The sequence below is a fragment of the Leptonychotes weddellii genome, chromosome 1 (assembly GCF_054177405.1).
Source record: "Leptonychotes weddellii isolate Sample4059 chromosome 1, ASM5417740v2, whole genome shotgun sequence".
NCBI lineage: Eukaryota > Metazoa > Chordata > Mammalia > Carnivora > Phocidae > Leptonychotes > Leptonychotes weddellii.
The window spans coordinates 53,672,584-53,694,969 of record NC_138369.1 but is presented as its reverse complement, the minus strand read 5'-3'; the positions used below and the strand labels follow the sequence as shown (position 1 = coordinate 53,694,969).

General features: G+C 38.2%; 1 protein-coding gene across 1 annotated transcript in view; it reads left to right on the top strand.

Annotated features, from left to right (window-relative positions):
* Positions 1-22,386, top strand: part of CNOT10 (CCR4-NOT transcription complex subunit 10) — a 58,710-nt gene that overhangs the window by 24,434 nt on the left and 11,890 nt on the right. The window contains exons 8-12 of the mRNA XM_081816532.1: positions 1,219-1,368; positions 3,100-3,302; positions 8,483-8,604; positions 10,035-10,211; positions 11,388-11,468. Of these exons, the coding sequence (XP_081672658.1) occupies positions 1,219-1,368; positions 3,100-3,302; positions 8,483-8,604; positions 10,035-10,211; positions 11,388-11,468 (733 nt within the window). The remainder of the gene's footprint in view (positions 1-1,218; positions 1,369-3,099; positions 3,303-8,482; positions 8,605-10,034; positions 10,212-11,387; positions 11,469-22,386) is intronic.

Genomic DNA, 22,386 nt, shown 5'->3' with positions numbered 1-22,386 from the left:
GAGTCCCGCATCGGGCTCCCTGCTCGGCAGGGAGTCTGCTTTGCCCTCTGACCCTATCCCCTCTCATGTGTTCTCTCTCATTCTCTCTCTCTCAAATAAATAAATAAAATCTTTAAAAAATAAAAAAAAATAGAAAATAAAAAAAATTTAAAATACCATTGCTCAATTTAAGAACACATCAGAAGAAAATCTTTAGATTTTAGTATTAAGCATTGAATATCCTGAGTGTTAATTTTGTCAGTCTGATCTGGTATTTTATATCATTGTGGAAAAGACAATCAGTAAATTGTTTTGGAGTATTTGGGAAGCAGTTTAGAAGAAGAAAACTAAAGCTTGGATTGCTTTCATTACAGCAAAATAAAACCCAGAGGAATGAAGGGTTGAAAGCAACTAAAGAAAACTTGAATATTTTAATTTTGTGGGGGGGAGGGGGATACTTGATTTATCCAAAATGCAAGAACCATAGATTTTAGAAAAGATTAAATTTCACCACATAAAAATGTAAAACTTTTTATGATTAAACGCACACACATACACACTGAAGCAGGTCATAAGACAGATGACACACTGGCTTTGGGGGGAATATTTGAAACAGATGTGACAGAAGGTTTCTATAACATACTAACAGGTAACCAATAGGAAAAACATCTGTAACCAAATAAAAAAATGGGTAAAGAACAGAAAGAAGCAGTGTATTACAGGATAAGAAATACAAATGCCTAACAAGCTTGAGAAGATAGATGTTCAGCCTTAGTGATAATTAAAGAAGTGTGAACTAAAAGAACAGTGAAGACTTTAAACAAGCAAAAGCAGGATTTTATATATTGTTTAATGTATTCTTGCTACTCATTTAGTATGTTTCCATATATACTGATTCTTTCCAGTTTCTACATAATATTTTGTTGTGTGGATGCAGTGCATATAATGTTACTAATAAATACTTCTTGTCCTTTGCATTATTATATTATTTGCCCACAATTATTTAAAAATCAGAAGAAAAGATTAAGCAGGCTAACAAAATCAATGGGTAGGGTTTATCACTTTTAATAAAAAATTTTAAAAGGAAAGGAGCTTAGAAAATTTTCAGATGTCCTGAATTTCAGATGCCTTATAAACTTTTCTATAAGGACCAGGTGGAATTCCTGTTGCATTGCCAATTCTTGTGTGGCGTATGTCAACAGTAACATTTTTGGACAAATTTATTTGTGTTTTTGTCAGGTGAATGCTTGAGATGCATGTTCTGGAATAATCTTGGTTGCATCCATTTTGCCATGAGCAAGCACAATTTGGGAATTTTCTACTTTAAAAAGGCTCTGCAGGAGAATGACGGTGTTTGTGCACAGCTCAGTGCAGGCAGCACTGATCCAGGTGAGCCCATCACTGGGGGACAGCTTATATCTTCCTACTTGAGAGATGATATTAAAGAGCAAGCATCTGAGCACCCAGTAGTGTAGAAAATTGTTGAGTCACTGTGTTGTATGCCTAACACTAATATAACAAGGTAAGTAAATTATACTGGAATTTAAAAAGTAATTTTTTGTTTTTGGTAAAGAATAAATAGGTAGGGCGCCTGGGTGGCTCAGTCGGTTAAGCAACTGCCTTCGGCTCAGGTCATGATCCTGGAGTCCCGGGATCGAGTCCTGCATTGGGCTCCCTGCTCGGCAGGGAGTCTGCTTCTCCCTCTGACCCTCCTCCCTCTCATGCTCTCTCTATCTCATTCTCTCTGTCTCAAATAAATAAATAAAATCTTTAAAAAAAAAAAAAAAAGAATAAATAGGTAGATAGTGATCAAGTGTCTGGTCAGAATGCATCCATATGTGCCTGCCTACAATTAACATCGACCCTGCCCAACGGGTTTGACTCCGGAGACTTGGTAGATATGGCTACTTCAAATAGCAAGGTGGTAGGAGTAATTATCAAAGAAATTTAAATTACGTTTACTTTTTCATGGATTTGAAAATCAGTAATCACACATGGTAATGTTATAAAGCAAAGTATGTTGCTAAGATTTCTCGACTAGTTTTTTTGGTGTTTTTTTGTTGTTGTTGTTTTGTTTTGTTTTTTAAGTAAGCTATATGCCCAATGTGGGGCTTGAACTCATAGCCCCGAAATTAAGAGTTGCATGCTTTACCAACTGAGCCAGCCAGGTGCCCCTAAACTAGTTTTATTATAGCTTCTTTCTAGGGTTTCACATGGGATGTTATAGGCAGCACCTGACAGTCTTTTTTATTTTTTTATTTTTTTGCACCTGACAATCTTTGAGCAAATTCCTGAAGTTTCTTACTTTAATATTCATATGATATGGATCCTTGACCTGGAATGCTTAAAATCAAGCAATTATGTAGCTTTTTTAACCATAAAAAAACTGATGAAAAGTGTATCCAAAATCATAAGTAGTCTTATTTTATTGTAGACTGTGAAACTTTGAATAAGTGAGTGAACCATAGTCATCGTAGGTATAATATATTAATTTTTATTTCCATAGTAAAGTTCCCAAACTCCTGCTAACATTAGCTGAATACTTCTGGTTAAGAAAGCACATGACAATAAAATGGCTAACCAAAATGAAAGTTAAAAAAGAAAGTGAATCTTCTGAAAAGGTGGAAAGGTGGTTAAAGATTCATAGGAGTCAGTGGGTCCTATCTATTTTGTTTGCCTTTCTGGACCATTGTTACCTGGGGAGCTGGCAAATGAGAAGAGACATCTCTGGCCACACCAGCACAAGCAACTGAGATGACTCTGGAGGATATTTGTGGGGTTGAGGATGAAGATCATCACTAATAGAGAGCTGTTACAACTTTACACTGGGCCGGAACACCTACGTGGCTCAGTTGGTTAAGCATCTGCCTTTGGCTCAGGTCATGATCCTGAATCCTGGGATCCAGCTCTGTGTCGGGAGTCTGCTTCTCCCTGTCCCTCTGCTGCTCCCCTTGTTTGTGCTCTCTCTGTCAAATAAAATCTTCAAAGAAACACAAAACTTCGCACTGGGGTCCCTGGTATTAAACAAGGTAGTATTTAAGTATTTAGTGGAATAAATGTTTTCAGTGTAACTGTTATTTTTAACCTAATGTTTTTTTCTTACCTAATTTGTATCATTAGGCAAGAAATTTTCGGGAAGACCCATGTGTACATTACTAACCAACAAGAGGTATGAGTTGCTGTATAACTGTGGCATTCAGCTTCTTCACATTGGAAGACCTCTTGCTGCCTTTGAGTGTCTGATTGAAGCTGTTCAGGTTTATCATGCAAATCCCCGCCTCTGGCTAAGGTTGGCTGAATGCTGCATTGCTGCAAATAAGGGGGTGAGTGCTCCTTGGGTATCTTATACACTCCCCCCCAACTTGTTACATAGAAAGCAGAAAATACTTGAAAACACACAAGACCTCATTCCCTTTATAACTCTCAGAAAATTTATAAAGATAGTCTGTTCTTCAACAGTTGGACAAAAGATTTAGTTTCTTAAAGTCACTTGTTAAAATTCTGGTTCTTAAAGTATAGCAGCCTGTATCAGCAGTCACATTAAAGAGGTGAAGCCAACAAGAGGGTCGTATCTGTTGGAACAGTGGTCTGCTAGCTGCTGGGGCAGGGGCCATATCATCTGCTGGCCTGAGAATGGTATGTGCACCGGGTGGTTAGAGAAGGACTAAGACCATGAGTGTGCAAAGAACTGTATAACACTGCATTTCCTTCAGTGGGGAGGGGCTTTAGTTTTGATTCAGTAATGGTTCAGAGTTCATGGATTATCAAGCTGTCTCTCTCACACCTTTGTCCACAGTGACTGTGAGAAATAGGCCAGTTTACATGGGTGTCCTTGCCTAGAACATCTGCACGTGGTGGTTGGTAGAAAGAAGCCTTTGGAATCTCAAGTGGGGAGTGGTCAGTGGGAGTAGGAGAAAGACAGGTTCTATCAGAATTAACAGATGCCTGTATCACCCCATTTCTTACCCACCCCCCACCCTTGCTGCGCTCTTTGGCTGTGTGGAGATTGGGAGGCCTGGCACCTGGGGTTTGTCTGCCATAGGTGATATAGATGTTTTTGCTGCTCCTATTGCTGAACAGCACTTCCTGAGAAGCAGCTGCAAAAACTAGCATTTAGAAGTATGTTTGCCTGGCAGTTTTCACACATGATACTTAAGTTATTCATGATTTGGGTATACCACTGGGAAAAGAGATAAGTGCTATCTTTGAAGGGCTTTAATCATTTATATAATTGTAATTTGCCTTTTAAGAAAGGACAACTTTTCTTTTTTTAAAGATTTTATTTATTTGACAGAGAGAGAGCACAAGCAGGGGGAACAGCAGGCAGAGGGAGAAGCAGGCTCCCTGCTGAGCAAGGAGCCCAATGTGGGACTCGATCCCAGGACCCCAGGATCATGACTCGAGCCAAAGATAGACGCTTAACTGACTGAACCATCCAGGTGCCCTAAAAGACAACTTTCTTACTGGATAATTCTTAAATTAGCTGACAATTTTAGGCAATATTTATACTTTTTTAAAACAAGAATCTCTAGAAATTGGGACGCCTGGGTGGCTCAGTCATTAAGCGTCTCCCATTGGCTCGGGTCATGATCCCAGGGTTCTGGGATCGAGCCTCATATCGGGCTCCCTGCTCGGCGGGAAGCCTGTTTCTCCCTCTCCCACTCCCCCTGCTTGTGTTCCTGCTCTTGCTATCTCTCTCTCTGTCAAATAAATAAATAAAATCTTTAAAAAAAAAAATCTCTAGAAATTGCTTATTCTCTTTAATTCATTCATGAATTTAAGTGTTGGAGACCTCTCATTTGGACAGTTACTGGAGACCAGGGAATTAGATCTTCCTAGGAGTAGAGAAATACAGTAAGGTTTAATATTTTCTTTTAAAATTACTTATTTTTAGAAATAGTACCTTTAGAATAGTCTTCATTCTGTGGATTTTATTATGAAGTCCCCATCCTCCCATTTTCTTGTACAAATTTCTAATTCTTTAAAAAAGACTTTATTTATTTAATGGGGTGCCTTCAGCTCAGGTCATGATCCCAGGGTCCTGGGATCGAGGCCCGCATCAGGCTCCCTGCTCAGCAAGAAGCCTGCTTCTCCCTCTCCCACTCCCCCTGCTTGTGTTCCCTCTCTTGCTGTGTCTCTCTCTGTCAAATAAATAAAATCTTTAAAAAAAATTTGTATTTATTTATTTTGAGAGAGCATGCACAAAAGGGGGGAAGGGGAGGAGCAGAGAGAAAGGGAGAAGCAGACTCCATGCTGAGCAGGGAACCCGATGCGGGGCTCGACTCCAGGATCCTGGGATCATGACCTGAGCCAAAGGCGGACGCTTAACTGACTGAGCCACCCAGGCGCCCCTAAGCTTCTAATTTTTAAAAAATGGTAGGGGTGCCCTGGATGGCTCAGTTGAGCATCCAACTCTTGGTTTCCGCTCAGATCAGGATCTCAGGGTCATGGGAAAGAGCCCTGCATCTGGCTCTACTTGGCAGCGTAGAGTCTACTTGGGATTCTCCCTGTCCTTTATCTGCCTCTCCCTGTCCCTCGTCTGCCCCTCCCCCCTGCTCACACGTCTTCTCTAAAATAAATAAGTAAAATCTTTTTTAAAAATGGTAAAGATACTTGATTGCCATAATTTGGTGAATCTTAGAACACTCAGTTTGTGCTACAAATAGGGAATTTGCCAAAAATAATTATCTATGTCTATGCTTCTCCTCCTTCTAAAAAAGATCTAAAGTGCCATAAAAGACAGTAAAAACAACCCCCAAAATACTCCTGAATAAAACCAGAAAACAAAATCCCAATAAGTAGAAATTATAAACTACAAATAAAATTCCATAAAATGTGTTTAGTCAGTATAGAAGGAATGCTGACCAAAGCAGTTTATACGTTCAGAAATAAATTCATTTTGGGGGCACCTGAGTGGCTTAGTCGGTTAAACATTTGCCTTTGGCTCAGGTCATGATCCCTGGGCGAGCCCACATTGGGCTCCGGGCTCATCGGGGAGTCTTATTCTTCCTCTGCCCCTCCTCCTACTTGTGCACTCACTCTCGTTCTTTTCTCTCTCAAAATCTTTAAAAATAAATACTTTTTTTTTTAAAGATTTTATTGATTTGTTTTTTGACAGAGAGAGACACAGCGAGAGAGGGAACACAAGCAGAGGGAGTGGGAGAGGGAGAAGCAGGCTTCCCGCAGAGCAGGGAGCCTGATGCGGGGCTCGATCCCATGACCCTGGGATCATGACCTGACCCTGGGATCATGACCTGAGCCGAAGGCACACGCTTAACGACTGAGCCACCCAGATGCCCCCAATAAATTCATTTTTGAATAAAAAGAACGAACTTAAATTGGTGTTGCTAAGGAGATGTTTTATGTCCTGTTTATCTGATGCACATTGCTTCAGACTGCTTTTGTCAGAAGCACAGCTTACGCTTGCTTGGGTAGGTATAATATGTGAGAAATCCTGCTAATTATCAAACGTAGACTTAATTGCAGGGAGAGTATTTAAGCATTTTAAGAGAAGGCTATTAAAATATATAAATGTGGGGCGCCTGGGTGGATCAGTCGTTAAGCGTCTGCCTTCGGCTCAGGTCATGGTCCCAGGGTCCTGGGATCGAGCCCCGCATTGGGCTCCCTGCTCAGTGGGGAGTCTGCTTCTCCCTCTTCCACTCCCCCGGCTTGTGTTCCCTCTCTAGTTGTGTCTCTCTCTGTCAAATAAATAAATCTTTAAAAATATATATATATATAGATGTACCATTTATTTTTCTTAGTTCTGAAATTGAAATATGTTGAGTGCTGTTGCTGTTATGGCACTATAAAGTAATATTTTAATTACATACGATTCTTCTACATCATGACTGATCTGACACACGTTCTGGCTCTTGGTGTATTATTGAAAGTATTAGTTTATTATTGTGGGTTTTTAGTTCCAGTCCATTTTTGTTTTCATAGGCTGCATCTTCAAATCTAGCCATCTGATTGATCGGCTTGCATGACCTTAAGGATCAGGAAAGAATGTATGGATGAATCATTATAAATTTATCGCCACCACTAGGAAAAAAGTCAGAATGGAAGTCTTTCCCATAGTGGTTCAGAATATCCACTATCTGTAATTTTTCATTAATATTGCTTGGCTGCATCCTTGACAGAAAATTTCCAATCAGAGAGGTGCCTGGGTGGTTCAGTCGGTTAAGGGTCCAACTCTTGGTTTCCGCTCAGTTCATGATCTCACAGTTGTGGAATCGAGGCCTGCATTGGGCTCTGTGCTCCGTGTGCAGTCTGCTTCAGATTGATTCTCTCTCCCTCACGCTCTCTCAAATAAATAAATAAATAAATAAATAAATAAAACCTTTAAAAAAACTTTTTAATCAGAGCAGTTTTGTATTTTTTAAGCATGTTGTGTTTTTTTTTTTTAAAGGTTTTATTTATTTATTTCACAGAGACAAAGCGAGAGAGGGAGCACAAGCAGGGGGAGTGGGAGAGGGAGAAGCAGGCTTCCTGCAGAGCAAGGAGCCTGATGCGGGGCTCGATCCCAGGACCCTGGGACCATGACCTGAGCAGAAGGCAAGACGCTTAACGACTGAGCCACCCAGGCGCCCCAAGCATGTTGTATTTTTTAAGCACTATGTAATATTTTCTGTTTAAAATGAATATGCAAGTGAATCCTTGTTTTATTAGAAGTCATAAATAGAAGTTATAGTAGGGGCAATAAGTAACAGTACAGAAACATTATGCTTAGAGAAGGACTTTTTGCAGGGCAGAGTTTAGCTCTGTGAGTTCATGGATTGGCTCTAGTTTATTCTGCATATGAGAATCTGCCTGACTTTATATGACTAGTTGGGAATCCACCTGCAGGTAACTCAGAGATTTGGTGTGAAAGGGAAGATAGACGTAGTTGACACCATCCAGTTCCCATAGTAAGATGATGCATCTTAGTGAAATATCCTAAAATACTATATATGTGTAAGTAGCTTTTACTCTTTTCAGTTTAATGTTTTACAGGGCTTTAGGATTTTAATTTTCTAGAAGGCAAGAATTGTGCCCATGTAAATTTTAACATATAGGTTGTCTGAGTTTATAAGTTGTTGACAATTTAATGCTTTCAATGAAGAAGCACAAGATATGTGTTTTAGAAAGTAGAGCTGCTTCCCTTTTTCATGAGTTTTTGTGGCTCTATATGTTTCCTTAATCTGATGTCAAAGTGCCTGTAATATGCAGCATGGTCCCTGGGATGTAGAATGTTCTAAATAAATCATTCTAAGTAAATGCTTGAGTCATTCTTGAATTGCCTTTTTTCCTTAGAATTACCTCAAAGTTCATATTAAAGTACAGCATGCATCACAGACTTCCCACTCCATGTACTAACTAACTACTCTTCAATGTGGAGCATATTTCGCTCCACATCGATGGATCTTAGGAACTTCCTTGGAGTAACCGGAAAAGTATTAGATCATTTTTCACATCCTGTCTTATAATTGCATTAAATTAATTGGAAATTATTTGTATTTTGTAGACTGCTGAACAAGAAACTAAAGGCCTTCCGAGTAAGAAAGGAATTGTACAGTCTATTGTTGGTCAAGGCTATCATCGTAAAATAGTTCTGGCATCACAGTCCATACAGAATACTGTATATAAGTAAGTATTTTGCAAAGAGAAACTATAGATATTTAATATTTCACATAATGTTATTTATAAAAATATGCTTAAGACTTACCACTTTATAGGAGAAATCATTTTGTAACTAGGTTTTATTGTTACTTCAACAAATAGATCCCCATATATAGGTTCACAGTGAATATTATCTGACATAAGAATTCAGTTAATTACATTTATGCTGAAACTGTTGATGGCCTAAGAGACCCTGGTCTATTCAGTACCGTTATTCAAAATGTCCAGAAGAGGGCATCTTGATGTTTCTTTTTTTATATAATTTATCATTGATGCTTTTTATTTAGGTATTTTCTTATAGTCCCTGAAGCTAATTCTTAGTATTTAGAGAGAAAAGTACTAATACATAAAGTAACCAAAGCATTATAAAGCTGTCACATGTAAACCTTCAGTTGAGTAACTTTTAAATATGAACATCTTTATCTTGTATAAAGATTCCAGTTTGGAGTTGCTATTATTTCTAAAGTAGTAGGCTTTGTTAAAAAAAAAAAAAAAAAAAAAAAAAATTGGCTGTATTTTTTCTTTTCCAAAACATAAAAATGTTCCACTACCATTTAAAAGTTCTCCCAGGGGCGCCTGGGTGGCTCACTTGGTTAAGTGACTGCCTTGGGCTCAGGTCGTGATCCCAGGGTCCTGGGATCGAACCCTGCATCGGGCTTCCTGCTCGGCGGGAAGCCTGCTTCTCCCTCTTTCACTCCCCCTGCTTGTGTTCCCTCTCTCGCTGTCTCTCTCTCTCTCTCTGTCAATTAAATAAATAAACAAAATCTTTAAAAAATAAATAAATAAAAGTTCTCCCAACGTTTTAAAATAGTAACTGGCACACAATATTTTGGTCTTAATTTATTTCAACTATAATGCAGATTTTTTTTTTAAGACTTAAGATAAAGGATCATTTTCCTAAAATTTCAAAATTATTACTACTTTTCACCTTTTGAACCAATAGAAAGTTATATAAAATCTCAAAAAAATTGCAAGACAAATTTACAAATAAAGCATTTTCAAAACAAGGTTCAGATGTGAAAATCTTTTCTTTTCAATTCTTACTATACTTGCCCTTGCCTTTGCCCTCGCTATAATTTTCCTTGTCTATAACTCCTGTGTTACATTAACGACGACATTGCAGATAACCTTCAAGTTGGTTTCCATCCTTAGTCCCATTCCTAGAGATACATCTTGTATGACGTGTATACTTGCTATGTATTATTCATACTTTTAAAATTTCTGTGTGTAATATTTAGGATTTAGGTTCTTTATGATTCTCTTATAACTGCTTATTTTCAAATTTCTACCTGTCAGCAAATTTTCATTTCCAGTTATATTGGTTTTATTCCTGATAATAGAAAAGTCTTATTTATTTTTAAGTTATTTACTTAGCTAATTTGTTTTCATTTTTTAAGTGATGGACAGTCTTCAGCCATTCCTGTAGCCAGTATGGAGTTTGCAGCCATTTGTCTCAGAAATGCCTTGTTGCTGTTACCCGAAGAACAGCAAGATCCGAAGCAGGAAAATGGGTCTAAAAATAGTAATCAATTAGGTGGGAACACAGAGAGCAGTGAAAGCAGTGAAACTTGCAGGTATTCTAATCTCTTTGACCCCCTTTGGTGAAGCCCCTCAGGACTTCATTAGTAAGCCTCTTTATCCTTTAGATGAATTCCTAAAATCTCGAGCCGAATTTCCTAAATCCCCTGTTTTGAATAATAAGAAAGGAAAGTATGAATGTTAAGTATTTCTGGAAGAGAGAGAGACTGTGAAGACTTAAGTGAGGAGAGAACCTAAGAAAAGTGGAAAGAGGGGCGCCTGGGTGGCTCAGATGGTTAAGCGTCTGCCTTCGGCTCAGGTCATGATCCCAGGATCCTGGGATCGAGTCCCGTATCGGGCTCCCTGCTAAGTGGGGAGCCTGCTTCTCCCTCTGCCTCTCTCTCTCTCTCTCTCACTCTCTGACTCTCATGAATAAATAAATAAAACATTTAAAAAAAAAAAGTATTGCTGCTGAGCCTGGTGACATTTATAAAAAAAAAAAAAGAAAAGTGGAAAGAAACAACTTTTCATTGATAGGAGGAATAGTTGTAAAGAAATCCTGTTGCTCTCCCAGATAGCATTTTGTTTTTATGTTTATTAAAGTAAATACTTAAATCCTAAAATTTCTCCTTTTTTCTTAACCTATGCCTTTTCTCTTAACATACCATAAACTGTTAACCTCAAGAATATTTCTACTAATTTCTAGTTTTTTAGTATAAGTTAAATATTAACCAGTCTCTAGAAATTAAGAGAGCTTCTCGTAATAATAAAACACCATTATAAATAAAGTTGTTTTTACACATGGCACCTTTAAATTCAAGTCTTTCATCCCAGCGTTTTTTTCTTGATTATGATAGAAATACATGTATTAAAGAAAATTTGAAACAAAATTGTGGGGGTTTTTTGTTTCTTCCTCCATTGGGGTTATGTTTTACTGTAGTTGATAAAAAGCAATCAGAAGACCGAGAAATGTGTGAAAATACAGGAGTGGTTTCCTTTGTAGAGATATTGTTTACAATTAGAAATTTTTAAAAACAGCATTGTGTACTGGAGGAAAGAAACTGAAATACAGTATAGCTTCAGCACACTGGTTGCTAAGCATTTTGCATTCGTTGTTTTTGGTTCTTGTATATTTTTGGCATAAAAAATTGCATGGGAGTGGGGGTAGGGAAACAATTTTATATTTAATTGTTTATTTGCTCTTCATAATTTAGAGTCTGTCTTTATTTTAGCAGTAAAAGCCATGATGGAGATAAATTCATTCCAGCTCCACCTTCTTCTCCATTGAGAAAACAGGAATTAGAAAACTTAAAGTGAGTATCTAAACAAAATTAGGGGCTGCTGGGTGGCTCAGTCCTTAAGCTTCTGCCTTGGGCTCAGGTCATGATCCCAGGATCCTGAGATTGATCCCCGCATCAGGCTCCCTGCTCGGCGGGAGGCCTGCTTCTCCTTCTCCCACTACCCCCTGCTTGTGTTCCCTCTCTCGCTGTGTCTCTCTGTCAAATAAATAAATAAAATCTTTAAAACAAAAATTAGTATAGCATCTATTGCACGTTATTTTTAATCTTCTTTATTTTGTTAATGTTATGGATTATATTGATAGAATGTCAAATGTTAAACCAACCTTTCAATCTTGTGATAAACCCCGCTAGTCACAATGTATTATCTTTTTTTATAAATTGTTGGATTCAGTTTTTTAATATTTTGTTAAGAATATTTGCTTCTTGGGTGCCTGGCTGGCTCACTTGGTGGAGCATGCAACTCTTGATCTTAGGGTTGTGAGTTTGAGCCCCACGTTGGGTGTAGAGATTACTTAAAAATAAAATCCTAAAAGAAAAAAGGCCATTTTTTACCACATAATTACCACTTCTGGCTGATTCTATTTCCATAAGATATCATTTCCCTTCATTCTGAGGCTCCTCCTTCAACATTTCTTACAATACAGGTCTTAATTTTCCTAGGGTTTTGGGTTTTTTTAATCTGTTTAAATCTACAATTGTCTTTATTTCATCTTCATTCTTAGAGGATATTATCACTGAAAACAGAACTCTAGATTGGTAGAGTTTGTTTTTCCTTTCAGTGAGCTCTTTGAAGAGGTCACTGCATTAACTTCAACTTCTGTTATTTCTGATTAGAAATTTATAGTCATTGTACTGAGGTGCCGTTTTTCTATCTACAGATTATCTGTTTTTCAGCAATTAGACTATGATGAGTCTGAATGTGATTTTCTTCATTTTTACTCTTGCCTTGGAGTTAGTGGACTTTAAGTCTATAAATTTATCTTTCAACAAATTTGATATATTTTGACCATAATTTCTTTTTTTTTTTTAAGATTTTATTTATTTATTTGACAGAGATAGCGAGAGAGGGAATACAAGCAGGGGGAGTGGGAGAGGGAGAAGCAGCCCTCCCGCGGAGCAGGGAGCCCGATGTGGGGCTCAATCCCAGGACTCTGGGACCATGACCTGAGCCGAAGGCAGATGCTTAATGACTGAGCCACCCAGGCGCCCTGACCATAATTTCTTCATATTATTTTTGAGTTAGGCTGTATGATATAGCATTACTTTTAAGAATGATTTCAATAATAGAACTGAAAATTAAAATGAAAAAAAAGCCATTATTTCTTTTATTATTATTATTATTTTTTTAAGAACCATCATTTCTTACGTTTTGCCTATTGCAAAAGAGTGACAGAAGTACATTTAAACATATATGTGTTGCTGGTAGCACTGTCAATTAATGGATGACTTTTGGAAAACATTTATTTATTCCCATTTTTTTCTGACAAACAGTGCTAGCCTTGTGAAAGGTACAGAGGAATTAGAGATAGAGGAAAAAAAAACTGCCTTCAAAAGCAGATGGTGAGGAGCATCTGGGTGGCTCAGTTGGTTGAGTGTCCGACTCTTGATTTCAGCTCAGGTCTGATGTTAGGATTGTAGGATCAAACCCCACGTGGGGCTCCACGCTCAGTGGGGAGTCTGCTTCTGTCTCCCTCTCCCTTTGCCCCTCCCCCAGCTTGCACACTTGCTCTCTCGCTCTCCCACTCAAATAAATAAATCTTTAAAAAAAAAAAAAGAAGATGGCGAACACTTAGGACAAAATGATATTAATTAGTAGCTTAGTTATTAGGTCGTGAGATTTGGGGTGTCTCTTTTATTCATGTGATATTTTATTACCCTGAGAAGTAAAAAATGACCTCATTTAAAAATTTTGCATTTCTTTCAGTCTGCTCAAGGTGCTCAGTCTGATGCCAAGGTTAACTGATGGCTTGTATTTCTTTTTCTTTGAGCCTCCTGTTTGTAGAATTTACCATTTTCATATCGGGTTTTTCATCCTTTTTGTTTTTGTAAGAGTTCTTGTATGTTACAGAAATTGGCCTTTTATCATTTGAGATTTATGCTTTTAGTTGTAAAACAGAATTCCATAAGTATTCATGTAATGTGTAGAAAGGCCTTCTTGCCTCCAAGGATGAGAGAATAATTCACCTATGTGTTCTAGCACTGTCACAACCACCAATATAAATTTGTTTCATCTAGAATGTATTTTATAGAAATGAATAAGGTAGGGGCACCTGGGTGGCTCAGTCGTTAAGCGTCTGCCTTCGGCTCAGGTCATGATCCCAGGGTCCTGGGATCGAGCCCTGCATCAGGCTCCCTGCTCCGCGGGAAGCCTGCTTCTCCCTCTCCCACTCCCCCTGCTTGTGTTCCCTCTCTCGCTGTGTCTCTCTCTGTCAAATAAATAAAATCTTTAAAAAAAAAAAAAAGAAATGAATAAGGTAGGGATCTGTCTTTACTGTGTATAATTTTTCATAGTATAGTCCATTTGATTAACTTCATTTAACTTTCAAATAAAGCATGCAACAGAACTATAAAATGTTAAGATTTTATGTCTAAACAGTTTAAAATTACAATTTTATAAAATAACATGTATATGTTTATTTGCGTGAAAAAAATTGGAGGGATCTATGTCAAAACCTTCATGGTGGTTATCCCTGAATAGTGGAATAACTGATGATTTTTGTTTTCTTACTGGATATCTGTTTTTTCTAACTCTTTAAAAAGGAGGCTATTTCATTAATGTTAGTGAAGCCCCTCCTTGCATGCCTAGTGTTTTTGGAGGAATATTGGCCAGCAGGATATGTCCTTTTCTCTCTCTCTCTCTCTCTTTTTTTTTCCATTTAAATAAAGATGTGCCCCTTTTTTTTTTTTTTAAGATTTTTATTCATTTGTTTTGAAAGAGAGAGAGTGTATATGTATGTGTGTGAGAGATCGCGAGAGAGCAGGGGGCGGGGCAGAGGCAAAGGGAGAGAGAATCTCAAGCAGACTCCACACCGAGTGCAGAGCCTGACATAGGGCCCAGTCCCACAACCCCAAGATCATGACCTGAGCCAAAATCAAGAGTCAGGTGCTTAACTGACTGAGCCACCCAGATGTCCCCAAGATGTGCCCTTTTCTGATCATATTCTGTCAGATCAACATGTTCATGCCAGGGCATTGCTGTCCATGAGCACAGGGCTCCATGCACCATTCCCACCTAGACAACAACTTTTTATTTCTTTATTTTATTCTGTTGAAGTGTACCATAAATTCCCACTTAGCATTAATGCCCTCTCTGTCCCGGGTTTTATTATGAGGAGGAAAGAATTAATCCTCTGTTTATATGGAGGATTAAATCTCATGTTTAGTTAGAAATGAGTTGGTCATTTAAGATTTTGAATGTAGAGTTTTGGTTTTTTGAAACTTGACAAAGTTAATTAAATGTTTTCTTGGGGCACCTGGGTGGCTCAGTCAGTTGAACGTCTGCCTTTGGCTCAGGTCATGATCCCAGAGTCCTGGGATCGAGCCCCGCGTCGGGCTCCCTGCTCTGCGGGGAGCCTGCTTCTCCCTCTCCCACTCCCCCTGCTTGTGTTCCCTCTCTCGCTGTTTCTCTCTCTGTCAAATAAATAAATAAAATCTTTAAAAATAAATAAATATAAAAAGCAGTCAGATTTCAACCATATAACTAAAACCATGCTAGATTTTTGTCCTGAATGGAAATTTGAAAAAACAACGCAAATTAAGTAAAGCTAATCTGTATTTGGTATAACTTGAGCTCATGGGAAAGAGGTGGATTGTAGTGCTCAGCCAGGACAGTATTTGGGACAATGCTTTGATTTGCCAAAAAAATGTACTGTTTTCCCCCAGTGTCCCTCATGTTTTCTAGAGATGTCTTTCTTTATGGATCCACCTGCATTTTATATTTATCTAAGGGGTTCATCTATTTTTAATAGGTTACTGTGTGTGATAAAAATCTTAGTACAAAAAGTTACATAGTGTAGGGGCGCCTGGCTGGCTCAGTCAGAAGAATGTACGACTCTTGATCCTCAGGGTCGTGAAGTTTGAGCCCCATGTTAAGGTGTATAGATTACTTAAAAATAAAATCTTAGAAAGAAAAAAAAGTTGGATAGTATAAGTAAAATTTGACCCATCCCAGTCCTCTGTTTCTAAGATCTTCCCTGAGGGGCGACCAGTTACCAGTTTCTTGTATGTCCTTCCAGTGAGATTTCTCATTCCTGTGCCAGCGTATGTATATATGGTAATTTTTACACTAGCAATTGGATAGTGTCCCCATCTTGTTCCATACCCTACTTTTCCCATTTGACAATGTATCTTTAGAAATTGCTCTTCATTGGTACAAAGCTCTGTTTCATTCTTTCTAATAGGTGCATAGAATTGCATTATATGGATATGACATACTTCATCATTCCTTTATATTTAGTTGTTTATAATGTTTGTCTTTGATGTTACAAATAATGCTGCAGTGAGTATCATTGTACAGAGTTTTTAAGGAGAATCCTTAATAAGGTATTTTAAAGTTTTTAAATTTGATTTAATTTTTACAAATTTATTTGAGTACTAATCTTAGGATGGCTTTATGAAATTTAACAAGTATATTATTCTCTAATGGTTGAACAGCTGCAGAGTTGTGTAAATTAATTTTGCCTTCTGAAAGTGGCATTAAAGAGAAGGGTATGTGCAGAGTGGCATACTTCCTCTCTGAATTTTGTACCCTCCAAGGCACAACTCTTTGCTTTCCATGTGCCCTAATAGGAGGATTGATGATTTTCAGAGAAAATAAAATTACTTCCCTGTTTTTGTGGAAAGGGGCAAAGGGTCTCCATTGGGAATTCCATCATCATAAATTGAGGTAAAGATGGGTTTGCTGGTATATATTAACCTTTTTTCTTATGGAGCAGATGGGAGAAAGGAAATGGAACAAGAGGGAAGGAGCCTTAGGGTAGATTTATAAAAAGAACTGCTATGCAAGACAGTAGTAATGGTAATGTGGAGACAAATGGTGCAGAGAAGGAGTCGTAAAAGATTTGTGTCGTAATTTTCAAAGCTATAAAAGCTCATAATGCAGTTGGGCGTGTTAAAGGGCAGTTCTGTGGCAGGAGCCAGCTGTCTTCTATAGAAGGAAGGAGCCTGAGTACATTGGTTTTCTGTTAAGATCATGGAATTCTTAGAGATTTCATCTTTTTCTGACCTGAATTCTTTTATGTGATTGGAAATGTGTGTGTGACTAGTGTATTTTTTATGGACTATTATCTTTGACCCCTTGTGCCCTCTAATACCCAAGACACCAATGTAAAACCTCATTTCCTATTTCTAGCATAACTAATATGCAGTAAATTATCATGAGTGTTATAATGGCCACTTCCTTTGGTATGGGTTCACAGCCTCTTGAGTACTTTCATTTTTTTCATTTGTATATAAATGAAGATGGGTCCCCAAAAATATTCATTCTAACCAAGTTTCAAGAATGTTTTTTGAAGACAGATGACACCTGAAGCAATTAATGAGATTCTATATTAGAATTAAGAAAGATTTCAGAAGAATATTCTCACAATTAAAACAGAAATTGACCCCACATCAGGAAATGTCTCAGAAATCAACTAAGTTTAATTGTGAGGCTCAGATGAACAGATGAACACTGTTAGAGTATTGTTCAGTTCCTGAATCATTCCGAGCTCTGCAAAGCCATCAGTTTCATTCAATTAGGAAAGCACACACACACATACACACATTCTACAGCCTTAAATTAAATAAATGCTATGACTTAAAATTTTCAAAGAAAACGTGATTCTATTTCTAGGTACATACCCAAGATAAATGAAAACTTGTACATACAATAAATCATAGCAACTTTACTCATGATAGAGAAAAACTAGGAGTAGTCCAGTAACCATTAATAAGAGAACAGATAACTAAATTATAATCCACTATATACACTGGAATACTATTCAGCTATAAAAAGCAACAAATTATTGATGCACAAGTCAATATGAATGAATCTCAAAACATTTTGTGTTTCTTTTATGCAGTGTAAGGTATCTACAGTATGATTCCATTTATGCCATTTATATGACAGGCAACACTATACAAAACTAATTTATGTTAATAGAAATCAGAGCAGTGGTTGGGAGGAATTGACTGGAAGAATCTTTCTACAGTGATAGAAATGTTCTGTATTTTAACTGGGCTGGTGGTTACATGTATATATTCAAACTCATCAAACTGTACACTTCAAGTGATGCATTTTAGTGTATATAATTATATCTCATTAAAATTTTAAGGTATTGGATCTCAGTGGCTCAGTCAGAGCATGCGACTCTTGATCTCGGGGTTGTGAGTTTGAGCCCCATGTTGGGTGTAGAGATCACTAAAAAAAATTAAAATTTTTAAGGTAGTTTTAAATTTTACAAAAATTAATGTAATTCTAAATATATTCTTTTGAGGGGCGCCTAGGTGGCTCACTCAGTTAAGCATCTGCCTTTGGCTCAGGTCATGATCTCAGGGTCCTGGGATCGAGCCCCACATTGGACTCTCTGCTCAGCAGGAGTCTACTTCTTCCTCTGTGTTCTCTCTCTCCCTCTCTCTCTTGTTCTCTCTCAAATAAAAAAATAAAATAATATATTCTTTTGGGAAATGTAATTTAACCACTAATGATTGATACATGGTCAGTTTCCCTTATATATCACTTACAAGGTGGCAGGACATGAAAAATTTTGTTTCTTGGGGCGCCTGGGTGGCTCAGATGGTTAAGCGTCTGCCTTCAGCTCAGGTCATGATCCCAGGGTCCTGGGATCGAGCCCCACATCGGGCTCCTGGCTCAGCGAGGAGCCTGCTTCTTCCTCTCCCTCTGCCTCTCTCCCTGCTCATGCTTTCTCTCTCTCTTTCTCTCTCTCTCTCTGTATCTCTGTGTCTCAAATGAATAAATAAAATCTAAAAAAAAAAAAAAGAAAAAAGAAAAATTTGGTTTCTTTAACAACAACAACAAAAAACCCTATTTGTAGTTAGCATGTATTCCTTAGACCCTAAGGTTGCAGTATCTGGTACCAAAGCCACTTACCAGGTCACTACTAAGCACATGAAAGGTGCACTGTTTAAGTGTATGGTACAACGAGGGATTTCAAAACTTATAGCCAAGAACAATGTAAAATGTATCAGTAATTTTTTATATTGATTATATGTTGAAATGATACAGTAGATTATTTTAAATATGTTAAAACTAAATAATTTCACCTGTTTCTTCTACTTTAACGTGTTTATTAGAAAATTTAAAATTAGGGGCGCCTAGGTGGCTCAGTCGTTGAGCATCTGCCTTTGGCTCAGGTCATGATCTCAGGGTCCTGGGAACGAGCCCCACGTTGGGCTCCCTGCTCCACGGGAAGCCTCCTTCTCCCTCTCCCACTCCCCCTGCCTGTGTTTCCTCTCTCACTGTCTCTCTCTCTCAAATAATAAAATCTTTTAAAAAAAGAAAATTTAAAATTATACTTACAGGTCCAATTATATTTGTATTGGACAGTGCTGCTCTGAGTTTTTATTTTTATCTTTTTAAAGATTTATTTATTGAGGGGCACCTGGGTGGCTCAGTCGGTTGAGCGTCTGCCTTCAGCTGGGGTCATGATCCCGGGGTCCTGGGATTGAGCCCCACGTTGGCCTTCCTGCTCAGTGGGGAGCCTGCTTCTCCCTCTCCCTCTCCTGCTCCCCCTGCTTGTGCTCTCTCTCAAATAAATAAAATACTAATTTTTTAAAAATGTGATTAATCACATTTTTTTAAAAGATTTTATTTATTTATTTGACAGAGAGACAGCGAGAGAGAGAACACAAGTAGGGGAGTGGGAGAGGGAGAAGCAGGCTTCCTGTGGAGCAGGGAGCCTGATGCGGGGCTTGATCCCAGGACCCTAGGACCATGACCTGACCTAACGACCGAGCCACCCAAGCACCCTCTTTTTTTTTTTTTTTTTTTTGGTTTCTTTATTTTAGAGTGTGAATTGGGGGTGTGGTTCAGAGGGAGAGGGAGAGAAATCAAGCAGACTCCCCAATTGAGCACAGAGCCTGACATGGGTTCAATTCCAAGACCCTGAGATCATGACCTGAGCCGAAACCAAGAGCCAGACACCCAACTCACTCAGCCACTGAGGCAACCCTTACTTTTTTCTTTTATTGACCATGCTTTTCATGTCCTATCTAAGAATTCTTTGCCAAATTCAAAGACATAAGGGTTTACCCCTATGTTTTCTTCTAAGAGTTTTATAGTTTTACGTGTTACATTTAGGTCTTTTATCTGTTTTTCAGATAATTTTTATATATGATACGAAGTAAGCGCTCAACTTAATTCTTTCGCATACTAGTATCTTATTAACAGGAAAGAAATAAGTTCATAGGCCTAATTAGTCACATATTAACATTTCATTGTTGCACAGTGGTTTATTATTTATTTTTTATTTTTTTAAAGATTTTATTTATTTATTTGAGAGAGAAAGCACAAGAGGGGGGAGTGGGAGAGGGAGAAGCAGACTCCCTGCTGAGCAGGAAGCCCGATGCAGGACTCGATCCCAGGACTCCAGGATCATGACCTGAGCCGAAGGCAGTCGCTTAACCAACTGAGCCACCCAGGCACCCTGCACAGTGGTTTAATAACCAGCTTAGGTATATGTACTGATTCTTACATGTTGCATATTATAGGACATCTTTGTTATTCATTCTGAGATTGTGATTTTTAATTTCTGAAACTAAAATGGAACTGCTCTAGAACTTGGAGAACAGTATAACAGAACTGGAAAAGGGCAGGAAGTAATTTGGGGGCCCACATGGGAAATGTTTGTATGAGAAATTAAAATCACAGCATATAGAATAAAAGTGAGGGGCACCTGGGTGGCTCAAGTTATTAAGCTTCTGCCTTTGGCTCAGGTCATGATCCCAGGGTCTTGGGATTGAGCCCCGCATTAGGCTCCCTCTCCCGCTTCCTCTGCTTGTGTTCCCTCTCTCACTGTGTCTCTCTCTGTCAAGTAAATAAATAAAATCTTTAAAAAAAAATAAAAATGAAATTTCAATTTGTCTTTTTTTTTTGTTTAATAAGAGGCTCAAAAATGGATAAAAGGAAGTGTTCAGGTCACATTTAATTAAGCCCAGTTAAGTTGTTCTACAAGTATAAATTATAAAACTTTAATTAGTTCATTTAGAATTTGATGTAATACTCAGTGGATGATTTCCCATTCAGTTAAAGGGGACCTCCCATGACCCAGTGTTTGAGAGAAGATGAATCAAACAAATGGTTGATGACATAAATATTATAGGCAGTTCTAGTATACTTACGGAATCCAGTTTCTTTTGGTTTTGGCCTAGTGGTTATATTATAGCTCATGAGACATACCTAAAACAGAATTATGGCTGAAAATCTTTTGAATCTCCTACTGTTCTTACATCTGAGTGTGTGGTCCTATTGAAATGTATCCATCTATAATCAATTCCACCAAAGAAGGAACCTGCATATGTGACATTTCCTTCACATCATAAGCAGTGTTCATATTGGCAGGGCTCGAGTAATTCTTCAGTGGTCTGCCATTCTGTGGAAGCCCCATATGGCCACTGCTGACATTGGACAAATCCTTTAACCCCTGTAGGTCTTACTTTTCTGTCAAGTAAATGAATTGGGTCGGATGATCTTCAGGTCCCGTCTGTATATAAAATGCTGTGTCTGTGACTTTATGAATTTTATTTGCTGCCTAGGCTAGGGCTCGGTCCTTTGAGACGCTAGATTTGGTTGAAAAAACTTTTTTCAGCTTCTTTGTGTTGGGCTTCTATTTGTTTTGGATTTGGGGTGTGTTTGTCAGTAAGCTTCTTTTTGTACAGAACTGTTACCAGAAAAGCAAAATGTTTACAAAACACATGAAGTGAAAAACTTAAAAATTTTCTTTTAAGATTTGAAAGTTGACAAGTTTAACATTTTCGAAATTATCATGGATAATGGAAATAGCTTGAAAGACTTTTTTTTTAAAGTAGGCTCCATGCCCACCATAGGGCTCAAACTCACAACCCTGAGATCAAGAGTCGAGTGCTCTACCAGCTGAGCCAGCCAGGCGCCTGATTATTTTTTGAAATTATATAATCTATTCAGCTTGGAAAAAATTCTTTTTCTTTTTTTAAGATTTTATTTATTTAGGGCGCCTGGGTGGCTCAGTCATTAAGCGTCTCCCTTCGGCTCAGGTCATGATCCCAGGGTCCTGGGATCGAGCCCGCATCGGGCTCCCTGCTCCTCGGGAAGCCTGCTTCTCCCTCTCCCGCTCCCGCTGCTTGTGTTCCCTCTCTCTGTCAAATAAATAAATAAAAATCTTTAAAAAAATAAAAAGATTTTATTTATTTATTTGAGAGAGAGAGAGAGAGAGGAAAGCAGCCTCCCCATCTAGCCTCTAGTCGTGGGGCTCGATCCCAGGACCCTAGGACCATGACCTGAGCCGAAGGCAGATGCCCAACTGACTGAGCCACCCAGGCACGTCCCCTGGAAGAAATTCTTTATTGGATTTTTTGGGCCAATTTTTCAAACTTGTTTGCTGTAAGATCTCTTTATAATTTCCTTTGACACATGGTGACTGACTAGATTTACCCCCATTTTAGCCTCTTTTAATAAGGGTTAAACTATTTCAGACATTTGGTTTAGATTCATTTAACTCATTACAGAATATGTGGCTTGATAGACTTTTAATGCCCAGTCTTATATGCCTTGTTGCTGTAATTTGATGCTTTAAGGAAAGTCCCTACCCCCATTTCTTTTCTTTTTTCTTTTTTGTTCTTTCCTTTCCAAGGGTTGGCATTCTGTGGACCTAGAGCAAGTTCCTCCCACATGTAGAGGAGAGAGTATGGGGTTATGTCAGATCCTCCAATTGGGGGGGGGGGGTTGTAGACTGGG